This window comes from Phyllosticta citriasiana (genome assembly GCF_038021145.1).
Source record: "Phyllosticta citriasiana strain CBS 120426 chromosome Unknown IWZ02scaffold_15, whole genome shotgun sequence".
In the NCBI taxonomy this organism is placed as follows: domain Eukaryota; kingdom Fungi; phylum Ascomycota; class Dothideomycetes; order Botryosphaeriales; family Phyllostictaceae; genus Phyllosticta; species Phyllosticta citriasiana.
Genome location: NW_027117292.1, coordinates 874286 through 896948, shown reverse-complemented (window position 1 = coordinate 896948; position 22663 = coordinate 874286). Strand labels below are relative to the sequence as shown.

General features: G+C 55.7%; 6 protein-coding genes and 1 non-coding gene across 7 annotated transcripts; 4 read left to right on the top strand and 3 right to left on the bottom strand.

The window, feature by feature from the left end:
• Nucleotides 1–49: 49 nt before the first annotated feature.
• Nucleotides 50–1553, bottom strand: IWZ02DRAFT_426590 (uncharacterized protein; the record flags this gene model as incomplete). Its single annotated transcript, XM_066765907.1, has 2 exons — nt 455–1553; nt 50–406 (listed from the first exon to the last, which is right to left on the bottom strand). The coding sequence occupies exons 1-2, from the start codon at nt 1484–1486 to the stop codon at nt 50–52; spliced, it is 1389 nt and encodes a 462-aa protein (XP_066619169.1). The 5' UTR covers nt 1487–1553.
• Nucleotides 1554–2597: 1044 nt separating this feature from the next.
• On the top strand, nt 2598–2686 carry IWZ02DRAFT_t112. The gene has a single exon. It is a non-coding gene; the product is annotated as a tRNA-Thr (tRNA).
• A 2004-nt stretch (nt 2687–4690) lies between these two features.
• Nucleotides 4691–6423, top strand: IWZ02DRAFT_384940 (major facilitator superfamily domain-containing protein; the record flags this gene model as incomplete). Its single annotated transcript, XM_066765370.1, has 4 exons — nt 4691–5244; nt 5323–5353; nt 5404–6046; nt 6104–6423. 4 exons carry the CDS (start codon nt 4691–4693, stop codon nt 6421–6423), a joined length of 1548 nt encoding a protein of 515 aa, XP_066619168.1.
• Nucleotides 6424–8487: 2064 nt separating this feature from the next.
• IWZ02DRAFT_92736 (uncharacterized protein) lies at nt 8488–10386 on the bottom strand. The gene is made up of 3 exons (XM_066771425.1): nt 9746–10386; nt 9582–9687; nt 8488–9534 (listed from the first exon to the last, which is right to left on the bottom strand). Exons 1-3 carry the CDS (start codon nt 10265–10267, stop codon nt 8765–8767), a joined length of 1398 nt encoding a protein of 465 aa, XP_066619167.1. The 5' UTR covers nt 10268–10386; the 3' UTR covers nt 8488–8764.
• On the bottom strand, nt 10387–12450 carry IWZ02DRAFT_92731 (serine/threonine-protein kinase-like protein psk1). Its single transcript, XM_066771424.1, has 2 exons — nt 12442–12450; nt 10387–12383 (listed from the first exon to the last, which is right to left on the bottom strand). The coding sequence occupies exon 2, from the start codon at nt 12301–12303 to the stop codon at nt 10507–10509; it is 1797 nt and encodes a 598-aa protein (XP_066619166.1). The 5' UTR covers nt 12304–12383; nt 12442–12450; the 3' UTR covers nt 10387–10506.
• A 3288-nt stretch (nt 12451–15738) lies between these two features.
• On the top strand, nt 15739–19001 carry IWZ02DRAFT_509218 (uncharacterized protein). Its single transcript, XM_066770466.1, has 2 exons — nt 15739–16065; nt 16125–19001. Exons 1-2 carry the CDS (start codon nt 16006–16008, stop codon nt 18879–18881), a joined length of 2817 nt encoding a protein of 938 aa, XP_066619165.1. The 5' UTR covers nt 15739–16005; the 3' UTR covers nt 18882–19001.
• Nucleotides 19002–20349: 1348 nt separating this feature from the next.
• IWZ02DRAFT_384842 (NAD-binding Rossmann fold oxidoreductase family protein) lies at nt 20350–21465 on the top strand (the record flags this gene model as incomplete). The annotated part of the gene is made up of 1 exon (XM_066765363.1): nt 20350–21465. One exon carries the CDS (start codon nt 20350–20352, stop codon nt 21463–21465), a length of 1116 nt encoding a protein of 371 aa, XP_066619164.1.
• Nucleotides 21466–22663: the final 1198 nt, after the last annotated feature.

Here is a 22663-nt window from a genome sequence, read left to right as displayed (position 1 = left end):
CGAGGTCAGGTTGGCGACAATGACGCCCCCTGAGACTCCAAACGCTCGCCTACCTGCTCACAGCAATCATCCATCCATCATCAAATGCCTTGCCCAGCTCGTCAACGCCGCCCCAAACAATGACGCTCGCGCCCTCGACCTCGGTGCCCCTGGCAGCCGCAAAGCCCATCCGGCTGCCCATGCCCTTGGCGCCGGTTCCCGACAGCGACAGCGGACGCTCCCTGACCACGTCGCCGGCCTCGTTGACGTACTGGTACAGGACCTCGGCCCAGAGGCCCTCGCGCGTCTCGAGCTGCGTCTGGCGGCGCGTGGCGTCCTTGAGGCCAGCGCCGCTGCCCGCAGTCGCCGGCAGCTGGTACACCCACATGTCGTCCCAGTAGGCGGGCGGCTCCTCGAGGCCGCGCAGCTCGCGCTCGGCCGTCGTTACCGCGTCTTGGTCTTTGCCGCCGCCCACCAGCAGCAGGTAGTGTCGCCCGTGGCCCGTCGCGTACTCGATGAGCGATGCGCCAGTCCGGTTGCCGTCTGGCCCCTCGCCTTGCTCGTGCGGCAGTATCTCCCAGTGTGAGTTCTGTGTCCGTGCTGGTGGCCCGCCTGCTTCGGCAAACTTCCACAGCCCGCTCACGTCTAGGGTGCATAGCTCTGATGGCACAACGTTGCCGCCGCCGCTGGTGTCGGGCGTTGCGGCTGGTCCGTTTGATCCTCCTATCAAATAGATCCGTGTTCCAACCATTGCCATTGCGGCGCCGATGCGTGCTGGGCCCGGCGGTGCGGCAAGCGAGGTCCATGTCCGCGTGCGAATGTCAAACGTCCATAGATCGTGAATGGGTGCGCCGCTGGCTACCGGGTTCGTGGTTGCGCCGCATGATATGAAGAGAGTGCCCCAGGAGCCAGGGGCCGGGGGTTCGGGAACGTGGAGCGAAGGGTCGGGCGGCTGCTGGGGGAGATTTGGCTGTTGGCGTGGTGTCGATTCCTTTGGTCTTGGTTCTTCTGTCGCTGTGAATGCGTGGTGAGATCGTGGGGCTGGCGTAGGTAGAGCTGCATTGCTTGGGTGCAGCGCGGTCCAGGTCGACCGGAACGGACTGAAGACCCAGACAACCCCTTCAGCTTCCTGCTCGTAGTCTTCTGACAAGACACCCCCGTAAATGAAAATGTCGTCGCCCACTACCGACGCGCTGTGTCCCTTGCGCGGTGCGGGGACTGGGCCGTCTGCTGCAGCAGGTTTTGCCTTGATCGAATAGTAGTCTGCTTCCTGGACTCCCGAAGAGGGTAAGATGATGACGTGCATATAATTGTCGACAATAAGGCCGTCGGCATCCTCGCCGCCAAAGACGTATGCGCGCCCTTTTATTACGCTGACACTGTGTCCGGTGCGAGGAAGCGGAGCTCCTTGGATTGGAGCAAAGGTTGCCTTGAAGGAGCGTTCGCCCTTGGCCAGCGATAATGCGCCTTGGACGAGATTGCCGGCGGCAGAGAGAAAGTTGGGCATGGCTGTTCCGAGGAGGAGTTGAGGAGTGAGGAATCGAAGCGGAGCGAGGACGGCGATGGAGCGGCGCGGAGGAGCTGTTACATAGGGCTGACAGTCGGGCTAAGGTACATGTAGGTAGGACCGGCTCGGGCCGTGCGTCGAGGCTGCGTCATCCCTGCGGCTGGGACTTGCCCGGAGACTTCCTTCCTGGCGAAGATGCCAAAGAGAAAACTCCTCCATGCCGTGCTGCTTTCACGACGACACATGCTTCACCCTCTCATCATCTTCCTCTCGGTCTCCCGCCTCTCATCAACTTTCGATATTCACGACCTCTTCTTCAAGACCCGTCCGTGCCGTTTCCCTTGGATTCCGGATCGGCACACGCGCCACTGCTTCTGGATTGTCAACTCACAGCGACAGCGCATCCTTCGACGCGATTTTCCTCCTTCTCTCGTCTGCTCAGCACTTGGCACCTCCTTTAAAGCCTCGGCTCTTCGCACAGGCTGTCGAAACATGATCGAGACACTTTGATAGCAGTTTCCGTGGACAGGTAGGTGTTTCCAGGGCTCATCCCGTTTCCTCCAGCAACATCGGATGCTCGAGACTCTTCTCTTGCTTTCAAATCTACGGCCTGGCCACCTTCTATCCAAGCCGCCAAGATCCGTGCGACTTTTGGTCTCCTCTTTCCCCACATTTCTGTCTGCGCCACAGCGTCTTGCACCGCCTCGGAACGTGGTGATGGCATTCTCGTCAACTCCTGCTCACCCCGCTTATCGCACCAGCTTCTCGAGTTGCACTCCTGACCTTTCTTCGACCATCTCTCCTGGTTGGGTGGATTCTTTTACAACTGATGGATTCGCCTGGCTTGAGCTTTCGTTTTTGACTTCTCGTTTTCTGTTGCTCCAAAATTTCGCGTCGTCAGCCACCTATTCTTGGAACAACTTCAAACACGGCGCTACAACATGGCCAATGACCATGAAGATAGCCCTGTCTCATCTTCTCTTGGCCCTTTTCTCTCGCCCCTTGTCGAGCTCTACTTACCTGAAACGGTGTTTGACCGTGAATCTTGAAATTTGGTATATATATCTTGCAAAGGTCATGTAGCTCTTTAGAATTTGAAAACATCCCACCAGCTTCTATGGCTCAGTTGGTAGAGCGCGGCACTAGTATCGACAGATGTCGGTGATGCCGAGGTCCTGAGTTCAAATCTCAGTGGAAGCATTTTTGCCATTTAGCATTCTCGTTTTGTCCGCGGAGATTGTTCGCTTTTTGATGTAATCAACCAGGAATGCAGAAATCCATCGAGTGTCGGCTCAACGCCAACAGTTCTGTTCACTTGCAGATTCGACAACGCTGCCGTTTACAAATCTTCAGCTCTGGTTCTCTCCGACCGCCGTAAGACCGCACTCCAATCCATCTCTCCAACCTCGACCCGTCCCCTCAATCGTTTTGCCTCTTCGAGAACAAGCGCACAAGTTCGCTGGATTCGGAAATTGTACCGCTTGAGCACGGCTTGCTTGCGTCTTGTCCCGACTTCGTCCTCGTGTTGTTTCGTCTTGGGCTTTACAGAAAATACCGCTCGACTACAGCCTTTTCCAACCTTCGTCGTATGATTCGACCTTCGGAGACATGGTGGAGGCGAAATTATAATCCCCACGAGTTTGACGCGGAGAGGAAAAGCCACAATCAGGCCGAGTCGGCAGCTTTCGGAATGTTCCTTGTGGTCTTACAAAATCGTCAACTCCGTATACATCGGCTGCCAAACGACGACAGCCTCGTTCCACACGACATCAGGCGCCCTCGCGTATGCCAAGCATCGCGCCGCTCTGTACTCGGAAAGATTAGGGTGGTTCCCCGCATGCTGTTACCCATGTTTGGCCAGCTGGTGGAAATGGCGTGTTGTACTGTGAAGGATTCGTCCGCATCAGCCACGTAGGCGGGGGACGGTCGTGTCGCCAGAATGAGACCGGGAGTCAGCCAACGCCGTCAGCATGTACAGTGGCCACCGCGAGCAGTTTTCCACATTGTCGACTTCTTTTACATGTCTTGGGACTCTTCTTTGATGTGGATGTCGTCGCACGGTATATGGGACAGCTTTTTGGACAAGCTTCTGCCGCGCGAAGCTTCGACAAAGGCCTCAAAGACTCGTCGGACAACCGCCCGGCTTTCCGAGCCAGATTTTCTTCACACAAGTCGGGCCGTGGACTCTGACCTCGAAACGAGAGCATCCATCATCCGCCCCGCTGCCAAGGTGGTCGGTCTGGCCGATGGCGTGTCCGCTGGAGCTTGGCAAAGTTGGGGGAACTATCGCAGTCTTCGTCGTGGAGAAAAATACCACGGGTCAGACTGCGGTTCTCACGCGGGAATTTTCGAAAGTCGGTTCAAACTACTGCAAGCGGACGAGTACGGTATCGACCGAGCACGCGAGGAAAGCAGACGCGCATTCTCACAAGTCCTTGGAAATGTTTGGCTGGGGTGAGCCTTACGAATCTGGACGTGCATGGGATCAGGCGGAGTGGGTCACTACGCGTGCATAGCAAATCCGGGGAAGCCAAATCCCCGGATCTGGGGTAAACCGCCGAGACCCACAGTTTTTCGACTTCCTATGGTCAGACTCCATCACCCACGGGCTGCCTTTGCCTGTATCACGAGGCTTAATGTCGTACGACCAGCCTGGTGATCGTGACTAATTGGCCCCAACTGGGCCACTGCGACACGGCTCAGGACGGGCAAATATGTTGAACTCCTCTATGGTCGGCGCCATATTTCATGCTGTGTGGTAATGAAATATTCAGGAAAGGCAGGTAATACTGCTGAATCTGAGAAATCACATTGCTTACCCTTCAAAGAGACCCTGGTCAAACCACCTGAACAGCGCGGCTACGACCTTAGTAGAGCAGCCCCTCCTCACTGGCTTATTCGCGCCGCGATACCTCAGATCCACAACTTGGCACTCCTGATAAGTGCACAAGCAAGCCCGGAGCATGACACCTTGGCTTTCTTGGCCTTGTGCGAAAATGGCATGCCGGACGGAGTCCCACCCCAACCATGCTCAGGGCCAGCAACTCCGCGCAACCTCGCTGGGCCTACATACATTGATATGATGCAACGAGCGGGACGTAGTACCTATAAAACGAAAGAGTCTAGCACTTTCTGCGACTCTAGTTGACATTCAAGATCAATTCTTCTCCTCAGTCAAGTCCTCCCCTCAGTTTCGCCGCCGACATGTCACAAAACGAGCCAGCCGAGCCAATAGCCACTGGCGTTTTTGCTGTGGCCAAGCAATCCTTCGGCGACCTCTTCAAGTGGAAGCAAAGAGTTACCATTACCAACGAATACGGCGAGGAGCGCACCGAATGGCAAGCCCCTGAGCCGCTGCCAAACCCCTTCAGCTTGTTCGCCCAGCTCAGCCTTCGCGACTGGGTTTTTTTCATAGTCGGATGGGCTGCTTGGACGGCGGACGCGTTTGATTTTCATGCGCTTTCTATTCAAACGACAAAGCTGGCCGATTATTATGATCAGTCGAAGACCAATATCACGACCGCCATCACGCTCACGCTGTTGTTGCGGTCAGTTGGGGCTGCCTTTTTCGGCCTGGCCGGGGATAAGTTCGGCCGTAAGTGGCCCATGGTTTTCAACATGATTGTGCTGGGTGTGCTTCAGATTGCCACAATCTACAGTACGACGTTCCAGCAGTTCCTTGCAGTGCGCAGTCTGTTTGGTCTGTTCATGGGCGGCGTATACGGCAATGCTGTAGCAATGGCTCTGGAAAACTGCCCGTGAGTTCTAATCCAACAAGCATCGAGTGCCGTGGAGGTCGAATGCTCCCGTTGTGAGACGAAGCTGACTTGTTCCAGTGTCAACGCCCGCGGTATCATGAGTGGAATTGTAAGTCGCGACTGTTCCCGGAGTGATGAGTGATCTCCTAACGAACGTAGATGCAATCAGGATACTCGGCTGGCTACGTCTTCGCTGCATGCGCCAACCTCGGAGTGGGCGGCGAAACCAACACTTGGAAGATTGTCTTCTGGATCGCCGCAGGCCTTTCCATCGGCGTTGGCCTGATTCGCATCGTCTTCCCCGAGTCGAAGCAGTTCCGCGAAGCAAAAGAAGCGCGTAAGGCCGCTGGCGGAAAGAGCGCCCACGCCCCATCGGCCTTCTGGCAAGAGGCCAAGAACATGCTGGCCAAGGAGTGGAAGATGTGCCTGTACTGCATCATTCTGATGACATGGTTCAACTACTACAGCCACACGAGCCAGGACAGCTACACGACCTTCATGCTGACGCAAAAGGAGATGAATAACGCGCAGGCAAGCCGCGCCAGTATTCTCATGAAAGTCGGCGCTTGTGCCGGCGGTACCACGATTGGATACGTATCGCAATGGTTCGGGCGTCGTCGTGCCATCATTGTTTCTGCTCTGCTCAGCGCCTGCCTGATTCCAGCGTGGATCCTGCCGGAGGGCGAGTCGGCGCTTTCTGCGACTGGCTTCTTCATTCAATTCTTCATCCAGGGCGCCTGGGGCGTCATTCCCATCCACCTGAACGAGCTGTCGCCGCCTGCCTTCCGCTCTAGTTTCCCTGGTACGTCCAATGCTCCTTCCTTTCTCTCGCGCTGCACTAACAAGTCCCCCTCAACAGGTATCACGTACCAGCTCGGCAACATGATTTCATCCCCAAGCGCGCAAATCGTCAACGCCATTGCCGAAAAGACATTCGTCACTCTCGACAACGGCGACCGCGTCCCGGCGTACGGCCCCGTCATGGGCGTCGCGACGGCCATCATCGCCCTCGGCATCGCCGTCACGGCGGCGTTTGGCCCCGAGAAGCGCGGCAGGAAATTTGAGGAGGCCAAGGTGGCTGGCGCTGCCGTTGAGCCCGTCAAGGATGTCGAGGAGGGCTTCTACGACAACGAGAAGCCTGTGGAGCAGAGGATTGAGAGGGTTGAAAACAAGGCTTGAGGTGAATGGTTCTACTAGACGGGCACAGCGTTGGACGAATTGGGGGAATCTTGAGGATTGACTGACTGAGCGATGGATACCGGGTTCAGGGGTCGTAGATTTGGTAAAGGTATAAGACATGGCTTTCACGAAGGTCCTGAAGATGGGACATGGGATATCACGATCATGAATCAAATACCCTCTTTTTTTGATACCTGCCTTGACATAGACGCTACGGTGGCTGTCGTTGTGCAAACATGCAATAACCCCTTGGTCTAGTTGCACTGGTAGACGAATGCTCCCAAGGCGCGAGTATAGCAGTGGGGGAATGCTCCTGAGCCGTTAATCTGTCAGCGGGCAATGTCTGCCTGGATGTAGGAGTGTTATGATGAATGACAGCTCCTTAGACGTGACTATGACCGCGGACGAGTGCTCCTTAGACGCGGCTCCAGCGGTGGACGTCTGCTCCTTAGGTGTGGCCACAGTAGCAGAAGATTGCTCCCTCAGGCGTGTCTGCAACCGCGGACGACTGCTCCGTAGGTGTGGCCATAGTAGCAGAAAATTACACCCTAAGGCGTGTCTGCAACCGCGGACGACTGCTCCTTAGACGCGGCTGTGACCGCGGACGACCGCTCCCTTGGTAGGGGATGTCTTATTTCTTTCTGCACCCACTATGCCAGGGCTAACAGAGAAGAGACATTTACCTAGATAGCTAGATGTAGGCAACCAAGGGACTGCACACAACAAGAGGGAGACAGTGAATCAGAGCCGCGCGTGCCTACTTACATGTCCAGTCAGTCTAGACCATTGTCTGTTGATCCCAAAGGGATCTGCGTTTAAATGTGACTGTAATGATTGCACTGTAGCATTGCGGAATGAAAGGCGATGCAATTCAATCTGTACAGGGCCTAATACTTCTACAATGCAATCTATGTAATAGACCATATTACATTGCATTGCATTGAACATTTAAAGTCTTGTTTTTGTACCCGTTTTGGTCGCGTTTTTGTTTAAACTTTTGAATGGTTTTCAGGCGCGCACGTGCTGCGTCCTTAGTCCTAAGGGGTTTTGTACTATCTATAAAAGCAATGTGAAAAAAAAAATGTAAGTCTCTAATTACGCAATGTGATTAGCCACTGCTCATTGCTGTGTGCAATCTATGCAACTAGGGACTTACATTGCATTGCATTGCATTGCATTGCATTGCAGACCACCCTGCTTGACCCACTTACAACATAAGTATGGATAAAGATGGTCACTTTTGGAGTTGCGACTCCTGCGCAATCTGAGCCGAGCTCAAGCGTAAATGGTAGACTGGTGGTCTTGGTCAGAACCCAAAAGCTTTGACTTCGGATGGAAAGTTCACTTTGCATTATTCTCCATGTCAAATAGATTCGGTAGAGACATTGGGGTCTTTCAAAGCGGTTGGATTGGAACAAATCAACGAACAGCCGTCAGTCAATGAAATACCCTCCCTCTTTTTTTTTTTTTTTTTTACAATGATTGCATTACCCTTGATGTGAATGCCACAGCGGGTGGTGATGTATAACACATGCCCTAAATTTAGCTGTACTGGCGGGTGAATGCTCCCTGGATGTATGTAGAGCAGTAAGTAAATACTCCCTAGCCGCAAGAATAGTATTCAGTGAATGTTCCTTAGGCACAGCCATGGAAGTAGACAGTAGTGTGTCTAAGGCGGCGAGCGTGGTAATGTAGACGTGAATAAATGCTGCCTGGGCGCAGCTGTCGCCATGAATGGATGCTCCCTAAGTGCGGCAACAGTAAAACTAGGTACTATCTCTCCTTAGCTTGTTTTGCATCACTAAATGTAGAGGTACTGGTGAGAAGAACAAAACAAAGTGGGCGAAGTCTGGTTTACCATCGCCTATAGCTTTGATATACAAATATGTTGTAGACGATGAGAAGCCCGTACTCCGCACTTTACTGTGTCTACATGTATACGTCGCTCACAGAAACCAGCCATTTTGCCACCTGAACAAAACACCCACGTCCCTAGCAAGTGGTTAGCTGATCTAATATGTCCGTCACACGCTGAGAAATTCTTCTGATTGCGTTGTTTTGGTGTTTCGGCTGCACCACCAACTATTCTACCACCAATGCCCTATCCCCCATTTTTGAAAACAAGTCCACTTGTCCTGCCCCCTCAAGTTGGTTCAGAGTGTTGTAGTAATTTCCGGCTGCAACTGCTTTTTCCCCTTTGACGGTCACGGGGGGTAATAGCCAACGGTCCAGCTTAGGTAGTTTCTCTTTGGCAATTCGCAGCCCGATTCGCCGAGTAACTCTCCATGCCGCCACATCCACTTCTTGTCAGATTCTCGGGCCTCCCTGTTTCAATGTCCATCTATCTCCTCCCTCTTCCTCTCGGGCTCCTGCTCCGGCTTCTGCTGTTGCTGCTGTAGCTACTGTAACTCGGGCTACGGCGCCTCCTCGCACTTCCTCCACCACCGCTGCCCCTTGAAGGCGGCGGATAGCCGGGACCGGGGCTTCCCCTGAAGCTTCCAGCACCACCGCCGCCGCCGCCGCCGCCGCCGCCGCCGCCACCACCACCACCGCGGCCTCTTCTAGACGATGTGGGTGGTGTGCGCGAAGGCGAACGCGACGAATAGCTCCGGGAGCGACTGCGGCGCGGCGAGCGCGAACGGGACCGCGAGCGCGAGTACGAGCGCGGACGGTAGCTGTACTCGCCGTGAGGTCCGCCAACGCTTCCTCTGCCGCGCGGACCTGATGATGGGCCGCCGTAGCCTCGCGACGGTGGGGGCAAGGGTGAGCGCGCTCGGCGATATGGCGGGGGGGAGCGGAAGCGCGAGTTGGACTGATATGAAGGCGGCGGCGGACCTCCACGCCAGCCACCGCGAGAAGGTGGAGGGCCATAGTTGCGCGGGTGATCATTAAAACGGTCATTGTAGCGGTCTTGCGGGCGATCGTTGAACATTGGGGGAGGAGGCGGTCGGCGCGAGGGCGGAGGAGAGCGTGAGAAGCGGCGTCGCGGCAAGACAATTGAGACGTTGATCACGGCGCCGTCGAGTTGTGCTTCGTGCATGTGGGCAATGGCAGATTCAGCCGACTCTGTAGTGTCAAACATGATGTAGGCTGTGCCACGGTTGGTCATGACTACCAAACAGTCAGTGAATGCTCCCAACCGGTGTGGATTGTCATACATGAGCGGTTGATGGGCATGTCCAAGTCTTGGATGTGCCCATACTTGCTGAATATCTCGCGCAAGTGTTCTTCGTTCACATTCTTGGTGAGTTTCTCGACCACGATCTGCGCCGTGTTAAGAGTTTGACCATCAGCTGGGCATTGCGCGAGAGTCGCGACTTACCTTTGAGCTCCTCGGTGGTGTTGCGCTCCCGCGACTAGCACTACGGCTGTAGCTTCGCCTCCTGTTGCGCCTCGAGCTACGGTCCGGTGTAACGCTTCTTGAAGGACTCCTGCTGTAGCTTCTACCCCGGCCATTGCGCCTGCTAAAGCGATCGCTGCGCGGTGTAGGTGAGCGACTTGGCGTCCTTGAGCGAGAGCGCGACATGGAGCGAGGTGACACGGAGCGACGCGGCGAGCGTGAGTGGGCTGGTGACGGCGAACGGGTGCGGGACCGGCCCCGCCCTGGGCTTCGATTGCCCGTTGGCGAGCCAGAAGACATCTGAATTGTAGGGCAGCAGAGACCGAGGTGGGAGTCGGTTGGTGGATGAAGAAGAACGGTGAGGGTGCGGTGCCGAATTTGAAGCTTGTAGAGCTGCGCGGTTGACGAGTAATGGTTCGCGACGAGACCTGGGACGGGATGGCGCGCGCCCCAGACAACCGAAGACAACCTGGAATTTACCCGAATCTTTTCCGCGCGGCGCATTTCCACCCAGAGCAGGCTTCAGGTCCTCCCGCATCCAAAGAGCCTCTTTCGACCGTCTCTGGATTGGGCACTTGGTTTCAAGGGAGAGAGTATTTATTGACGAGTATGCATTCTAGTGCCTCTATTGACAGGAGACCGAAAAATCTGATTGGGAAAGATGAGTGGTCGAACCTCCACCTGCCTCCCAACTCGTCCTCGCCGCTCCCCATCATCACCGCCGTGAAGATTTCCATAAAGAGTCAAAATGCCCATCCACCAGTTTCGAGCAGACTTGAGCTGGCAACAAAGCTAAATCCACCAAACGGATTAGGCTTTGCTTCGGCCGAGCCATTCTCAAAGCATGAGCTGTCTTTGAACGAAGCCACCGGGCTCAGAGGAAGGTCGGTGAATTCTGTCGAAAAGTTCTCTGCGAGCTCAGGGTCCGTAATGAGCGGCTTGATCGGCGGGTCCAGCTCACGCTTCTCCAGCTTCTTCCAATCAGTCCGGCGGAAGAAGCGGTGACTCTTGATTGTCTGAAAGTCCTTTGGCATGTTGGAGCCGAGGCGCTTGCTCGGCTCCTTGCGAAGGAGGCGAGTCAAGAGGTCCTTTGCGTCCGGGCTCAGGAAGTACGGCAGTTGAAGCTTTTGCTTGACTATCTTCTCCTGCGTTTTGGTGTAATTGTTTGCGGTAAAGGGTGGAGAACCAGTGAGAAGGTCACAGCCCAGAGCTCCGAGGGCCCACCAGTCCACCGCAAAACTGTACTCCTTGCCCTGGATGACTTCGGGCGCCATGTACTCCGCAGTGCCCAACATGGAGTTGCACTTGTCATTCTCATCAACGGCGACCTTGGAAAGGCCAAAGTCAGTCAACAGCAAGTGGCCCTCGGCGTCCAAGAGGCAATTTTCAGGCTTCAGATCCCGATAAACAACGCCGACGTCACGATGCAAGTGGTCGAGCGCGAGAATCATTTCCGCCATGTAAAATGCGGCGACTTCCTCGGTGAACATGCGCTCCATGGCCAAGTGGTGGAACAGCTCGCCGCCCTGGGCGTATTCTAGGATCAAGTAGAGCTTCTCGTGGTCCTGAAACGCATAAAAGAGCTTGACCACAAATGGGTGTCGGTTGACGTTTTCCAGAATGGCGCGCTCCGTCTTGGTCTGCTGCACCAACTTTTTGGTAACAGTCAACCTAGCCTTTTTGAGTTGTTTCTGAGCAAACAAACGTCCGGTCGCCTTGTGCTTCACCAGGTGGACGGTGCCATATGATCCCTTGCCAAGGCAGGTGAGATTTTGAAAATCCTCGGATGTCATCTTGCGACTAAGTGAGCTCAGACGTGCGTCAGCGTCCCCGCTTTGACCGTCACCAGCCTGCGAGCTAGTGAAATCTTCGACAATGTCGACATCGTAGGTCTCCATCTCGGTCCTCTCGCTGGTGCTAGACATTTCAGAAGCGACACTAACGCTGCTGGATGCTCCAGTGGCCGAGGACGTCGGGTTTGGTGGTCCAAGGTCAAGCTTGTCCAGCTGCGCCCGCATGGAGGATATGCCACCTGAAGACGAAGTAGGACGGAGTGCAGGGCTGCTCGTGACGCTGGGAACGTCGCGCACCACGGGCCCGAATACAGGCGTGTTTGCCGCAGAAACGTCCGTCTCCTCAGCTTCTGAAGTGGCAGGAGTTTGGAATCCGCGGATCGTCTGCGCGGCGGGCGCAGCAGCGGCTTTAGCGGCCCTCTTCTTCTTCTTCTTCTTGGCGGCATTATTGCGCACAACTTCAAAGTTGAGCTTTTCTCCCAAGGCTTCGGCATGTCTCACGTCCCTGCCTGGCTGCAGCTGGCGATGAGGAGATTGGGATGCGACGCTAATCGGCGTCGAGCGGTCGAGGTTGCGCGCAAGGCGCGCAGCATGGTCGACAATGGTTGTGCTCGCGTCGGTCATGTTGACGTCGGGTTCAGCAGCAGGCGGGGCAGCGTTAACGGCATGTTGCATAGGGTCGGCCAGCGGGTCGGCCCCAGCCACCGGCGGCAGGTGCTTGTCGTGGGGATCAAAGGCAAAGACCATTGTTGAGGTCGTTGAGTGGTTATTCGGGAAACGCGAGAGGGAGAAAGGGGGATTCCATAAAGGATCCAAAGGTAACTAAGCTGTTGAGCACAAGGGTCAGAGGGGCGCGACGAAGGGAGGGTGTCTTGGTGGACGGACTTCTCAGCCTGTTCTACAGCCCCAAGAGTTTACCGTCCGCCCGTTCAAGGCGGACCAACCGCCAGTACCCAAAGCAGCGAAGCGAAGCTGGCCTCACTATGGAAGAGTCCGACGCCAAAGGTCAGGGCAGGGGAGGTGAACAGGGCAGTCGCGAAGGAGCGCGAGACGAAGGAGACAGTCGCGGAGCCAGAGAATCCCATAGATGGATGGTCGTTCGGGTGTTGGATCTGGTATCGGAACGGTCGCCAGGAGGATATCTCTCGATATTCCGGGCGAGATCAAGTGTTGATGACGGCGTGGATGTAGGTAGGGTGGAGAGGGCGGGCGGGCGGCGCGGTCGAAGTTTCGTTCGAGGCCGGGGCCACCGAGAGCGAGCGAGTGGAGGGAGGGATCGTCTCGCGCCAAGCGTCAGCCGGAGCCAAGCAGCGTGACTGCCGTGATGCCCAAGACAGGCCTCACATTTTCCCTGGGCTCGTTGGTGTTGGGTTGGGTTGGGTTGGGTTGGGTTGGGCTCTTTTGCCGGCGCGGTTGAAGGGAACACGGTTCGACTGCAAAATGTCTGGCGCGTGAGTCTCTCACAGCGATAACGTCTTGACCGTTGTGTCGCCAGCCAATGAGAAGGTGAGAGAGAGAGAGAGAGAGAGAGAGAGAGACACCACTGGGCTGTCGTCAACCCCGCGGGCGCCTGATGGAGAGCCACGAAGTCTTCACAACTTCTCCCGACACCTACTGTACTTTATTGACCCCCCCCCCCCCCCCCCCCAGCAGCATGCCTTCTTCGAATTTCATGCATTGTCGACAAGGGAGCGAGCCATCTGCGCGCCGCTTCGCTTCGACTTGCCACCGACCCAACAGCCTTTGAGACATCTTGACAGACGCCGATCAAAATGTACAAAAAGGCAAACTTGAACCATCTCAGCCTGGATCCAAAAGCCACGTAGCATTTCCAAATCGCCTGCAGACGCTCGACGAAAATGCAACAGACAAAGGCGAGTCTGGAGAAATCGAGTTGCTCCAACACCCAACATCGTGCTCACGACACCATCGTCCTACTACATCGTTCTCGTACAGGACCAAAATATCCTTTACCCGATTCCTGTTCCGTGACCTTCTCCGACGACGTTACTTTGACTATTTTCGGAACTGTTCCCAATCATTTCACCGCCAACAGTCCGCTTCACCAATCACCGTGACGCAACCCGAGCCCTCTTCACGCCATACACTGGACTAGATCAGCCTCAACTCTGCCGACATTACGAAGCGGTTCATGGTTCGGCCACCGCCGCCGTATACGCGATTGGTCCACGTCCACCTCTAAGTCCCCCCGTATCGACAGAGGGGCTACGCGTCAGCATTGGCAACTTCATTTGCCCAAGTAGCCGGGGATCGAGCCGGACGGCTACAGCAACAGGCTTCCTTCGGACCCCCTTTCTTGGGACAGACGCCTTGTTGGGTATGCCATTGGAATTCACATCCGTTGTGAGGGTAGTCGAACAAGTAAAACCCTCTCACTGAATCCAAGGCTTGACGAGTTTCCCAATGCGTAACGATCTGGATTCTTATCCACATCAAGATCCGATGTTCGCCAGAGCGGCTTGGATCTTTCAAAGAGGCGCACGTATGGTTAAATTGGCGCGACAAAGGTGCTCGACCTCGAGAGGTTCATGCAGCAAAATTTCCCAATACGGCACCGGACCGTCTGGACCCTGGCCATAGAGAGCTTTTGTGCGTGGCATAAGTCGCGAACAGTTAACTGAGGACCAAACAGAGTGATTGTGCAATGATAAATTGCCACTCGTCTTTCCAACCCAGTTTTAGCGTCAGCGGTCCAGAAAAAGGCTCACTGCTCAATTGCCAGAGACCGTCTAGGGTTGCCTGGCTGCAGCCAAAGACTGATTCCGACTAGTACTCGTACAGATCTCAAAGAAAGGTTAATCCAGCCGGACTCAGACTCCGCACAGCGCTCCAAGTATAATGGCTTCGGATCAGACGATCCAAAGTCGAGATGGGGATCGCGAAACGTAGTGAGTGTCTACAATTTAACATTTAGGGGAGATGAGCGCCCACGCTTGATTGCCTGCGCCTTGGCTGCCTCCACAACGGAAGTGCAACAGCAGATGCAATGATCCAGCTAGCCACCGGTTTGCGCGGGTCCAACAGCGGAGGTTATCCATTCCCAAGGCTCGGAAAAGGCCAGTCCCGCAACGGCTGCCTGGACGCGGCGCAACAGCCGCGAGAAGATATGCAGTCGCTTGGCATTATATGCATCGGATCATCCGGGGAAGACACTGCCACCCTTTCGAGGCCATGCCGTGAGAGCAGCTGCAGGAGCGGCCTTGAGAGGCCCCAAAACGATGGCTTGAGCTAATAGTCCAGCTGGTGCAGGCTGGCGGACGCGAGGAAAAGGCGAAGTGGTAATGACACCAGAGCTGACAATTATAGAAGATTCAACAAGGAAAGGTATGCTTCGAGCACGCAAGGCCCTAGGCTGGCCGGCCAATAAGGAGGGTTAAAAACCTAAATAAACCTTTGGAGGTGAAGTGTTGAACTGTCATGACAAAGGACCATCCCAGTTAGTGTCGCCGCTAGTTGGAGCTTCAGCCGGAACACCATGCAGGTCGCGAGTCAGCTCCTCTCCAACGTCACGAAACTCCCGGTATGCTCGACGCTTCTTTGACCCTCGACTGAACACGCCATGCCCTCTTCACTGCAGCTCAATGCTCCCGGCTTGCCTTGTTTGCGACGCACCGCCGCCTCTTGCGTGGCAGCGAAGAGCTTACTCGGAAATTCCGCCATAATCCATGCTTTGGAGAAAGACAGATGCAAGCAAGGCTTGAACCACTTGAGCGGAGGTAAGATGCCGTTGATCCCCAGCTCAACCAATATTGGCACCACGTGTAGCAGGGATCCTCTTCAACGCCATTTCCTCTGTCAAGTCGTTCGGCTGTTGACGAGATCGTTGCTTTGGTGGTCGGCGTCTCAGGGGAATAAGAACACGAGAAGGTAAAAAGACGGTACTGTCTATCCATGGTTCCCGGAGAACATTCCTATGCCAGTGCACAACTAGTACCTGCATTAGCCCGGTAGGCAGCGGGGATGTTCCTGCAGGGGTGTTGATGGCTTGACCCTGTCAACGTCAGGACCCTCTGCCAGTGAGAAACCGTTGGCTGCTTCGCGCACTAACCGACAATGCCACATTCGTTCTGCGGCTAGCCTTCGGTCCATCGGCTGCCTTTCCAATGTAATGTTTCTTTCTTGAGAATGCCCGCGCCTCCGGGACCATCATGTATGCCGTCTCAAGTCTCTGCGCTGACTGGGGCAGAGGCCAGTTATATGTAGGCCAAGTTTCCCAAAACCCATTCAACCCTTTTTCAATCTTTGCTACCATACCCATACCTATTTCGAGTCAACAGTCTCTCCGGGAGCCAAAGTCATTCGCTTGTCTGGTTTGGAGGCTCATTTCTCATTTCCCATAGCCCTATTATTACCAAAGCACATATCCTACCCCTCGCTTCCGCCTGCGACTGCCATCTTCAGTAACAGTCTACAATCCCCTCGGTCACCATGAGGTTGGCCACACTCTCGCTCCTCACGAGTGGCCTCGCTGTGCAAAGAGCAGCTGCCGTAAGTTGCAATACATTGCTCCACGCTTTGGAAACCATCCAAACTCTAACAATACAAAGACTCTTGCCAACCTCTGGGGCAGTGATGTTCAACCATACACCTGTTCATGTTCATCTGTCCAGCACCATTGTACACAACCTATGCAAAATGGCTGGAAATACGACAGTCTTTCCGCTGGAATCGAGGTTTCCTCTCTTTACGCGGGGTTTTCCGTTACCGGACTTTCACTTAAGGAAGGCTGCAGTTATCAAGGCGGCTCGAAGAAATGCGCCGTGGCCTACCTCAAGAAATCCGTCTCTGAAGCTGTCAGGATTACCCGGGTTGACGAGTATTCGTCGAACGGCTTCTCAATCTCGTCTCTTCATCTCTCGGCCAGTATCGCCATCCAAGTCGAGTTCAGCTACACTATGATCGACGGATCAATCTGCCAACACACGGCCAATGCTGGCACGGGTTTGTCGGTCATTGAAAACCAACAATGTGGTGGAGCAGTGTCCGTTAGCTTCAGAGCTATTCAGACTGTCGAGATTGACGTTGAGCTGCACATCTTCCAAATCAACTACGAATGTGGCGGCGGAGGAGGAGGTGGCGGTGGTGGCGGAGGAGGTGGTGGAGGAGGAGGAGGAGGAGGAGGTGGTGGTGGTGGTGGAGGAGGTGGTGGCTACAAACCTCCACCGCGTCCACCTCTCAAAACGCCAACTGGAATTTTCCCTCCCTTCATACCTCCCAAGCCGACCAGTGCAAGCGGACCGCCTATTATTCCCACCAGTGTTCTTCCTCCTCCGCCCCCTCCGCCCAAGTACAACACGAGCGAAACCTTCCCGGGACCCCCTGGCACGACCACAACTTCCATCGGAACTGCTCCGCCGCCTCCATTTCCAACTACGTCAAATGTGCCTAGACCGCCGAGGCCACCGCAGAGCACAAAATCTGGTGGTGGCCCCCCTATCGGCACACCCAGCAGCAGTGTCCCAGGCGTCTTCCCCCCTATTCCCACTGGTTTCGTCCCCACTGGCACACAGCTCCCTCCCCCTCCCCCGCCTCTTTCCACTTCTTCTCCTCCGCCAGGACCTCCTATTCCCACTTCTTCTTCTCCTCCAGTACCTCCAGGACCCCCAGGTCCCCCGGGACCTCCAGGTCCTCCAGGTCCCCCGGGTCCTCCAGGTCCTCCAGGTCCTCCAGGTCCCCCGGGTCCCCCAGGTCCCCCGGGTCCTCCAGGTCCCCCGGGTCCTCCAGGTCCCCCAGGTACTCCTTGTCAACCTGTTCCTGGCGAGTGTCCGCCTGTCGTCCCCAAGTGTTTGGCTACTTGGCTTCACATCACAACCTGCACCAGCAACACCGATTACGCTTGCTACTGTCAACACTTTGAGTACAGCAGGTTGGTCATTGACTGCGTCAACGCCAGAGGCTGTTCCAAACTGGAGATTGACATTGGTTTGTCGTACTTTGTCGGCATTTGCGCCGGCTTCATTCCCAAGAACCCAGGCATCGTCACCAACCTACCGCCTGGGACTAACTTGGGTCCGCCACCGAGGGTTCTGGTTCCTGGACAGCCTAGCGGTGGTAATGAAGTCCCGCCAAACGTTCCTGTGCCTCTTATCCCTCAGGGTGGTGGCAATGTCAACCAACCGCCCGCTCAGAACACTCCGCCCGCTCAGAATACTCCGCCTGCGAATGTTCCACCAGAGCAAAAAGTTCCTCCGCCTAACGTTCCTGTGCCTCTGATTCCTCAGGGCGGTGGAAACATCTATCCCCCGCAGGAGAAGCCCCCTGTCGAAGTTCCTGGCAAACAACCTCCCTCAGGCCAGCCCCCCGTCAACACGCCTATCAAACCAGCTCCTCCAACGGAGACGACACCTCCTGCTCCTGGACAGCCGCCAGTCAATGTTCCTATCAAACCGCCTACTCAGCAACCGCCTGCTCAGCAACCGCCTGCTCAGCAACCGCCCGCTCAGCCGCCTGCTCAACAGCCGCCTCCTGCTGTTCCGCCTCCCGTCGTTCCTGGACAGCAGCCACCTGTCGAAACGCCGCCCGTTGCCCCGACTGTTCCTCAAGCCCCCGGCAACCCAGAATCTGGGCAGCAGCCTCCCCCTGTGCAGCCAGAGCAGCCCTGCATTCCCATTGGCGTCCAGCCCCCCGAATCTGGAATGCAGGCTTCTCCGTGCCCAGAAGTTCCGAAAGAACAACCTTCTCCAGTCGCTCCCCCGGTTATTCCCACTGTCCCGCAAAATCCTGGCCAGCCAGAATCCGGACAGCCCAATGTTCCCGAGCAGCCTACTGTTCCCCAGATTCCCGGCCAACCCGAGTCTGGACAACAGCCTCCACCAGGCCCGCCAGTCCCCCCGTCCACCACCCCGATCGTGGAAACAGTCCCAGTCACCGTCATTTCCATCGTCAAGACAGTCGAGGTGCCAATCACCCCCCCAACCAACATTCCCACGACTCCGGGCATCCCCACGCCCACGACTCCAGTCGTCATCTCCGAGATCATCACCGTCCCGCAAGTCCGCTTCGACGTCACCACGGTGTCCGGGCCTGGCGGTCGCCCCGAGATCGAAGCCAGTCTCGTCCCCGGTCCGCCGCCGCCTCCCGTTCCTACGTTCGGCACAGAGGCGGCTCCGCCCATTGGCCGCTTCGGTACCGCAGAGGGCGGCACTGGCACGCTCCAGCCAACGTTCCGACCCGGTCCGCCGCCGACCGGCACGGCCGCCCAGCCGACGCGTCCCATCTTCACGGGAGCGGCAAACGTGAACAACAAGGCGGGCAAGGTCGTTGGTGGCGTGGCTGGTGGATTGGCGGCTCTGCTGCTCTTCTAAGCCACGAGCTACACAAGGGAGCTGGGCTGGCGTTGAGGTTCTTGCACTGATCCATCGACAAGCGTGGGGTAGGTTGGACATACAAATGGCATGCGGGCGTTTCATGGAGCTTTGCAAAGCTGTTGCGACGAGCTGCTGCTGTCTGGTCACTGGCTGTGGGGTGAAGTGATTTGATTGCATGGAGAGATATTTCGTTTCTCCTGTCGCTTACCCCCCATTGACCCCGCCGTACACACTGCCATGAGCTGCTGCACTTTGCTTGGTTCTCTTCTTAATTCTGAAATGATGGATTGTGAGTGTGGGTTACTGCCACAAGGACTTCTTCCCTTCGCTTCATTTTCGTTTGTTATTTATCGCGTCGCTTGGTGGATCTGTGTATCGTACTGTCCATGTACTTTGAACCCCAAAGTCAAAGAATTTATCAATGTCTAATGTGTACGGCATCGAGAAGGTTGGTGGATGATGTTTCTACATTACAAGACCCTCCAAGGGAATACAAATGCCGGAGAATATACCACAAGTGAATACACTGATCGAACGCTCCTCTGCGTTATTCTTCGACGGATTTCCAGTATATGGCGTCCGTCAGCTCCAATGAGCTCGAGTGGCATACTTGAAAGCCTGACCAAACGTAAGTCCGACGCGCACTTCAAGTTGTCGAGACCCCACTCATTTGTCCACGTGTTTTGCTATGGGGTACTATTGCTCTTTGCACCAGGCCTCGTTCCCCCGGGTTTCTCGCATAGCCTCGGAAAGCAGACGAACACAGAGATTGGTCAAGGTGTTTGGTTGCCTGTAAATCCGCTGCACCACAGTCTCGACTGCTGACTTTGAAGGGGATGTGATAGGCGTTGCTTGTCAGTCGTTCCCCAGCTTTCCCCAGAATTTCAGCTCCGTGGGGGCATGTCGAGCCGGCTTGCCACTTGCAGTCGGCCGCACGACGGTGACGGACGTGAAGGGTATTTACAGCGTCAGATCTAAGGGCAGCGGGGACAAAATTCCCACATTTTGAGGAGGTGCTGCGACGGATGAGCGCTTAAAAGGTTATTGGGAGTGATGACGCTTAAAAAGGCGACCTCTTCGGCCCGACGTACGCTGACTGCATGTTGAATGTTGATCATAGCTCCGCATAATCAAGTCATTGCCGTTTTTCACGCTCAAACATTGAGCGAGTGCGGCAACCATCTCAACTACAGCCATCCCCCAAAGACAAACCCTACTACTTCATTCTCCTCGACGACAATAGCCAATCCCAAATCATGAAGCCACGTGAAGGCTTGCCTGTCCCGCTCTATAACTTTGCCGTTTCCCTCGGAGATGCCAGAGTCTATCGTACTCTCCAAATCTCTTCCAAGACACTCCTAGACGGTTCAAGACGCTCCAAGACCTGCTCACTCTGTTGTCTTTTTGCAAGATTTGACGCGTTCAAACAACATCCACCGACAAAATGTCCATCAACAATTCAGTCATGTTGGCAAAGAAACCTGAGCCTCGCAGGCTCGCCATCGGAGTCATTGGCATTGGCCGAATAGGACGCCAGCATTGCCTGAACGCACTTCACAGCGTTTGGCGGACCAAGCTCCTTTGCGCCTGCTCTCCAGCTCCTGCTGATCTCGAATGGGCAGATCAACACCTCGTCCCCTTTGGCGTCAATGTCTACAAATCATTCGAAGATATGATTGCCGAGCCGGGCCTCGAAGCCGTCATCGTTGCCTCCACCACAAAGGTCCACCACGTCCAGGTCAAGGAATGCATCAAAAAGGGACTGCACGTGCTGTGCGAAAAGCCGCTCGCCATGAACGTGGCCGAATCGCAAGACATCATGCAGCTCGCGCGCAGCAAGCCCGAGCACGCCAACCTCAAAGTCATGACGGCCTTCTCGCGTCGCTTCGACGACTCGTACCTCAAGGCGCAGCGCGCCATCAAAGAGGGCAAAATCGGGACGCCCGTTGTCGTGCGCAGCGAGACGCGCGACAAGTACGACGACTCGGAATTCTACCACCGCTACATCATGGCCAACCCGGGCATCTTCATCGACACGGCCGTTCACGACATCGACCTGACGTTTGCCTTTCTGGGCGACGGCCTGCAGCCCAAGTCGTGCTCGGCCATTGGCACCATCGCGCGGCACAAGATGCTCGCGCAGATCGCCGACGTCGACAACGCCACGGGCATCGTCGAGTGGTATCCGCCGGCCGAGGGCGCCCCGGCCCCCATCTCGCACTACTTCTTCAGCCGCATCGAGGAGCACGGCTTCGACAACCCGACCGAGATCATCGGCACCAGCGGCACGCTCAAGATCAATCTGCACCCGCATCGCGACTTGGTCGTCACGGGCGACAGCAGAGGCGTCGGCAACGACGTCATGCCCGATTTCTACGAGCGCTACGAAAAGGCGTTTGTGACGGAGCTCAAGCTGTTTGCCGACGTCGTCTTGGACGATCAGCCGCTGCCGTACGAGTTGGACGTTGCCGTCAAGGGCATGGAGGTTGCGTCGGCGCTCCAGGAGAGCTTGCGCACGGGCAAGAAGATTGAGTGGGATCAGCATGGGAATAGAATCACGCCGCTGGCGCAACACATGTGACTTGTCTGACTGATAGATGTGCAGCTAACTAAAGAACTTGATTTTTTCTTTGGGATCAGGATACAATAGATGACTTTTCTCTCATTAGGAATCAGCAACGATTCTCCTTATCCAGAGACGACTTTTTATTAGGATTCATTCTACAGTCGGGTATGTCGTACTGCAGGACGAGAAGAGGTACGATCGTCCGAGAGGACGCCCCAGTGACTTACGCGGATTGGCCATCATCCCCTTGCCCTCGAAGGCAGCTGCAAGTCCTCCGCAATGAATGATGATGACGGCGAGGAACGAAGACGCGTTGGTGACGTCACACGCTCCTCATCTCTCCAGGGCCTCGTGACAATTGTTTCGCCCGATTTCCGATGCGCTCGACGCCCAGGACGTGGAGAGCAGCAGGTTGTCGCCGCTGCGAATGAGGCTCTGTCTCTTTTTCCGATGGCGAGCTGATGATGTCGCGGTAGCAGGACGTCACATGGACATTTTTTGAACCGGAGCAGGTTGAGCAGCGTGCGCAGGCCAGAGGGCGCGAAGCTGCCGGGCCTGACGATGGAGGCGCTGACGGACAAAGTACTGATTCCTCGTCGGTCGGCAGCAGCGGATTGGCCCACGGGTCCTACCAGTCGGAGAGTTGAAGAGAGGTAAGCCACGCTGGGGGAACGTCCTTGTCACCCGACAAAGATTTCGGCACTTCCTTTGCCAGTGTTGAGTCGCGGGATGTATTCGATCCAGCTGAAGTTTTGTCCAGCGGGGACGGACCGGCGGACACGGCTGAGGCGACGGACACGATGGAGGCTGCGGACAGGAGCGTTCGTCAGCGTGTCACCAGGGACCCGAAGCGCACGAGTTTGACACTCTCGATCTTTCTTGTCGGCATTCAAGATATCGTCCAGGAACTTGTTCAGGATCCGGCAGGTCAAGTCGTCTTTTGCCTTTTTGAATGCCTCAGAAAACGTGGCGGTCCATGGCTTACGCAATGCCAGAAGGACTGCGGAAGAGTGCGTCGTGGCGATACGTACTCGAGATGTTCTGGACCAGGATTTCATCGAGCTCTTCGGTTGTCGGGTCGTCACGTCGCGCGGCTGATATCCACAAGGAGCTAATCAGCTCTTGAGAGCGACACATATCACATCCACCGTGATCTGCGTCCAGTTTGACAAGGCGCTCTCCAAGCGTAGTTGTGGTAGCAGATGAATGCTCC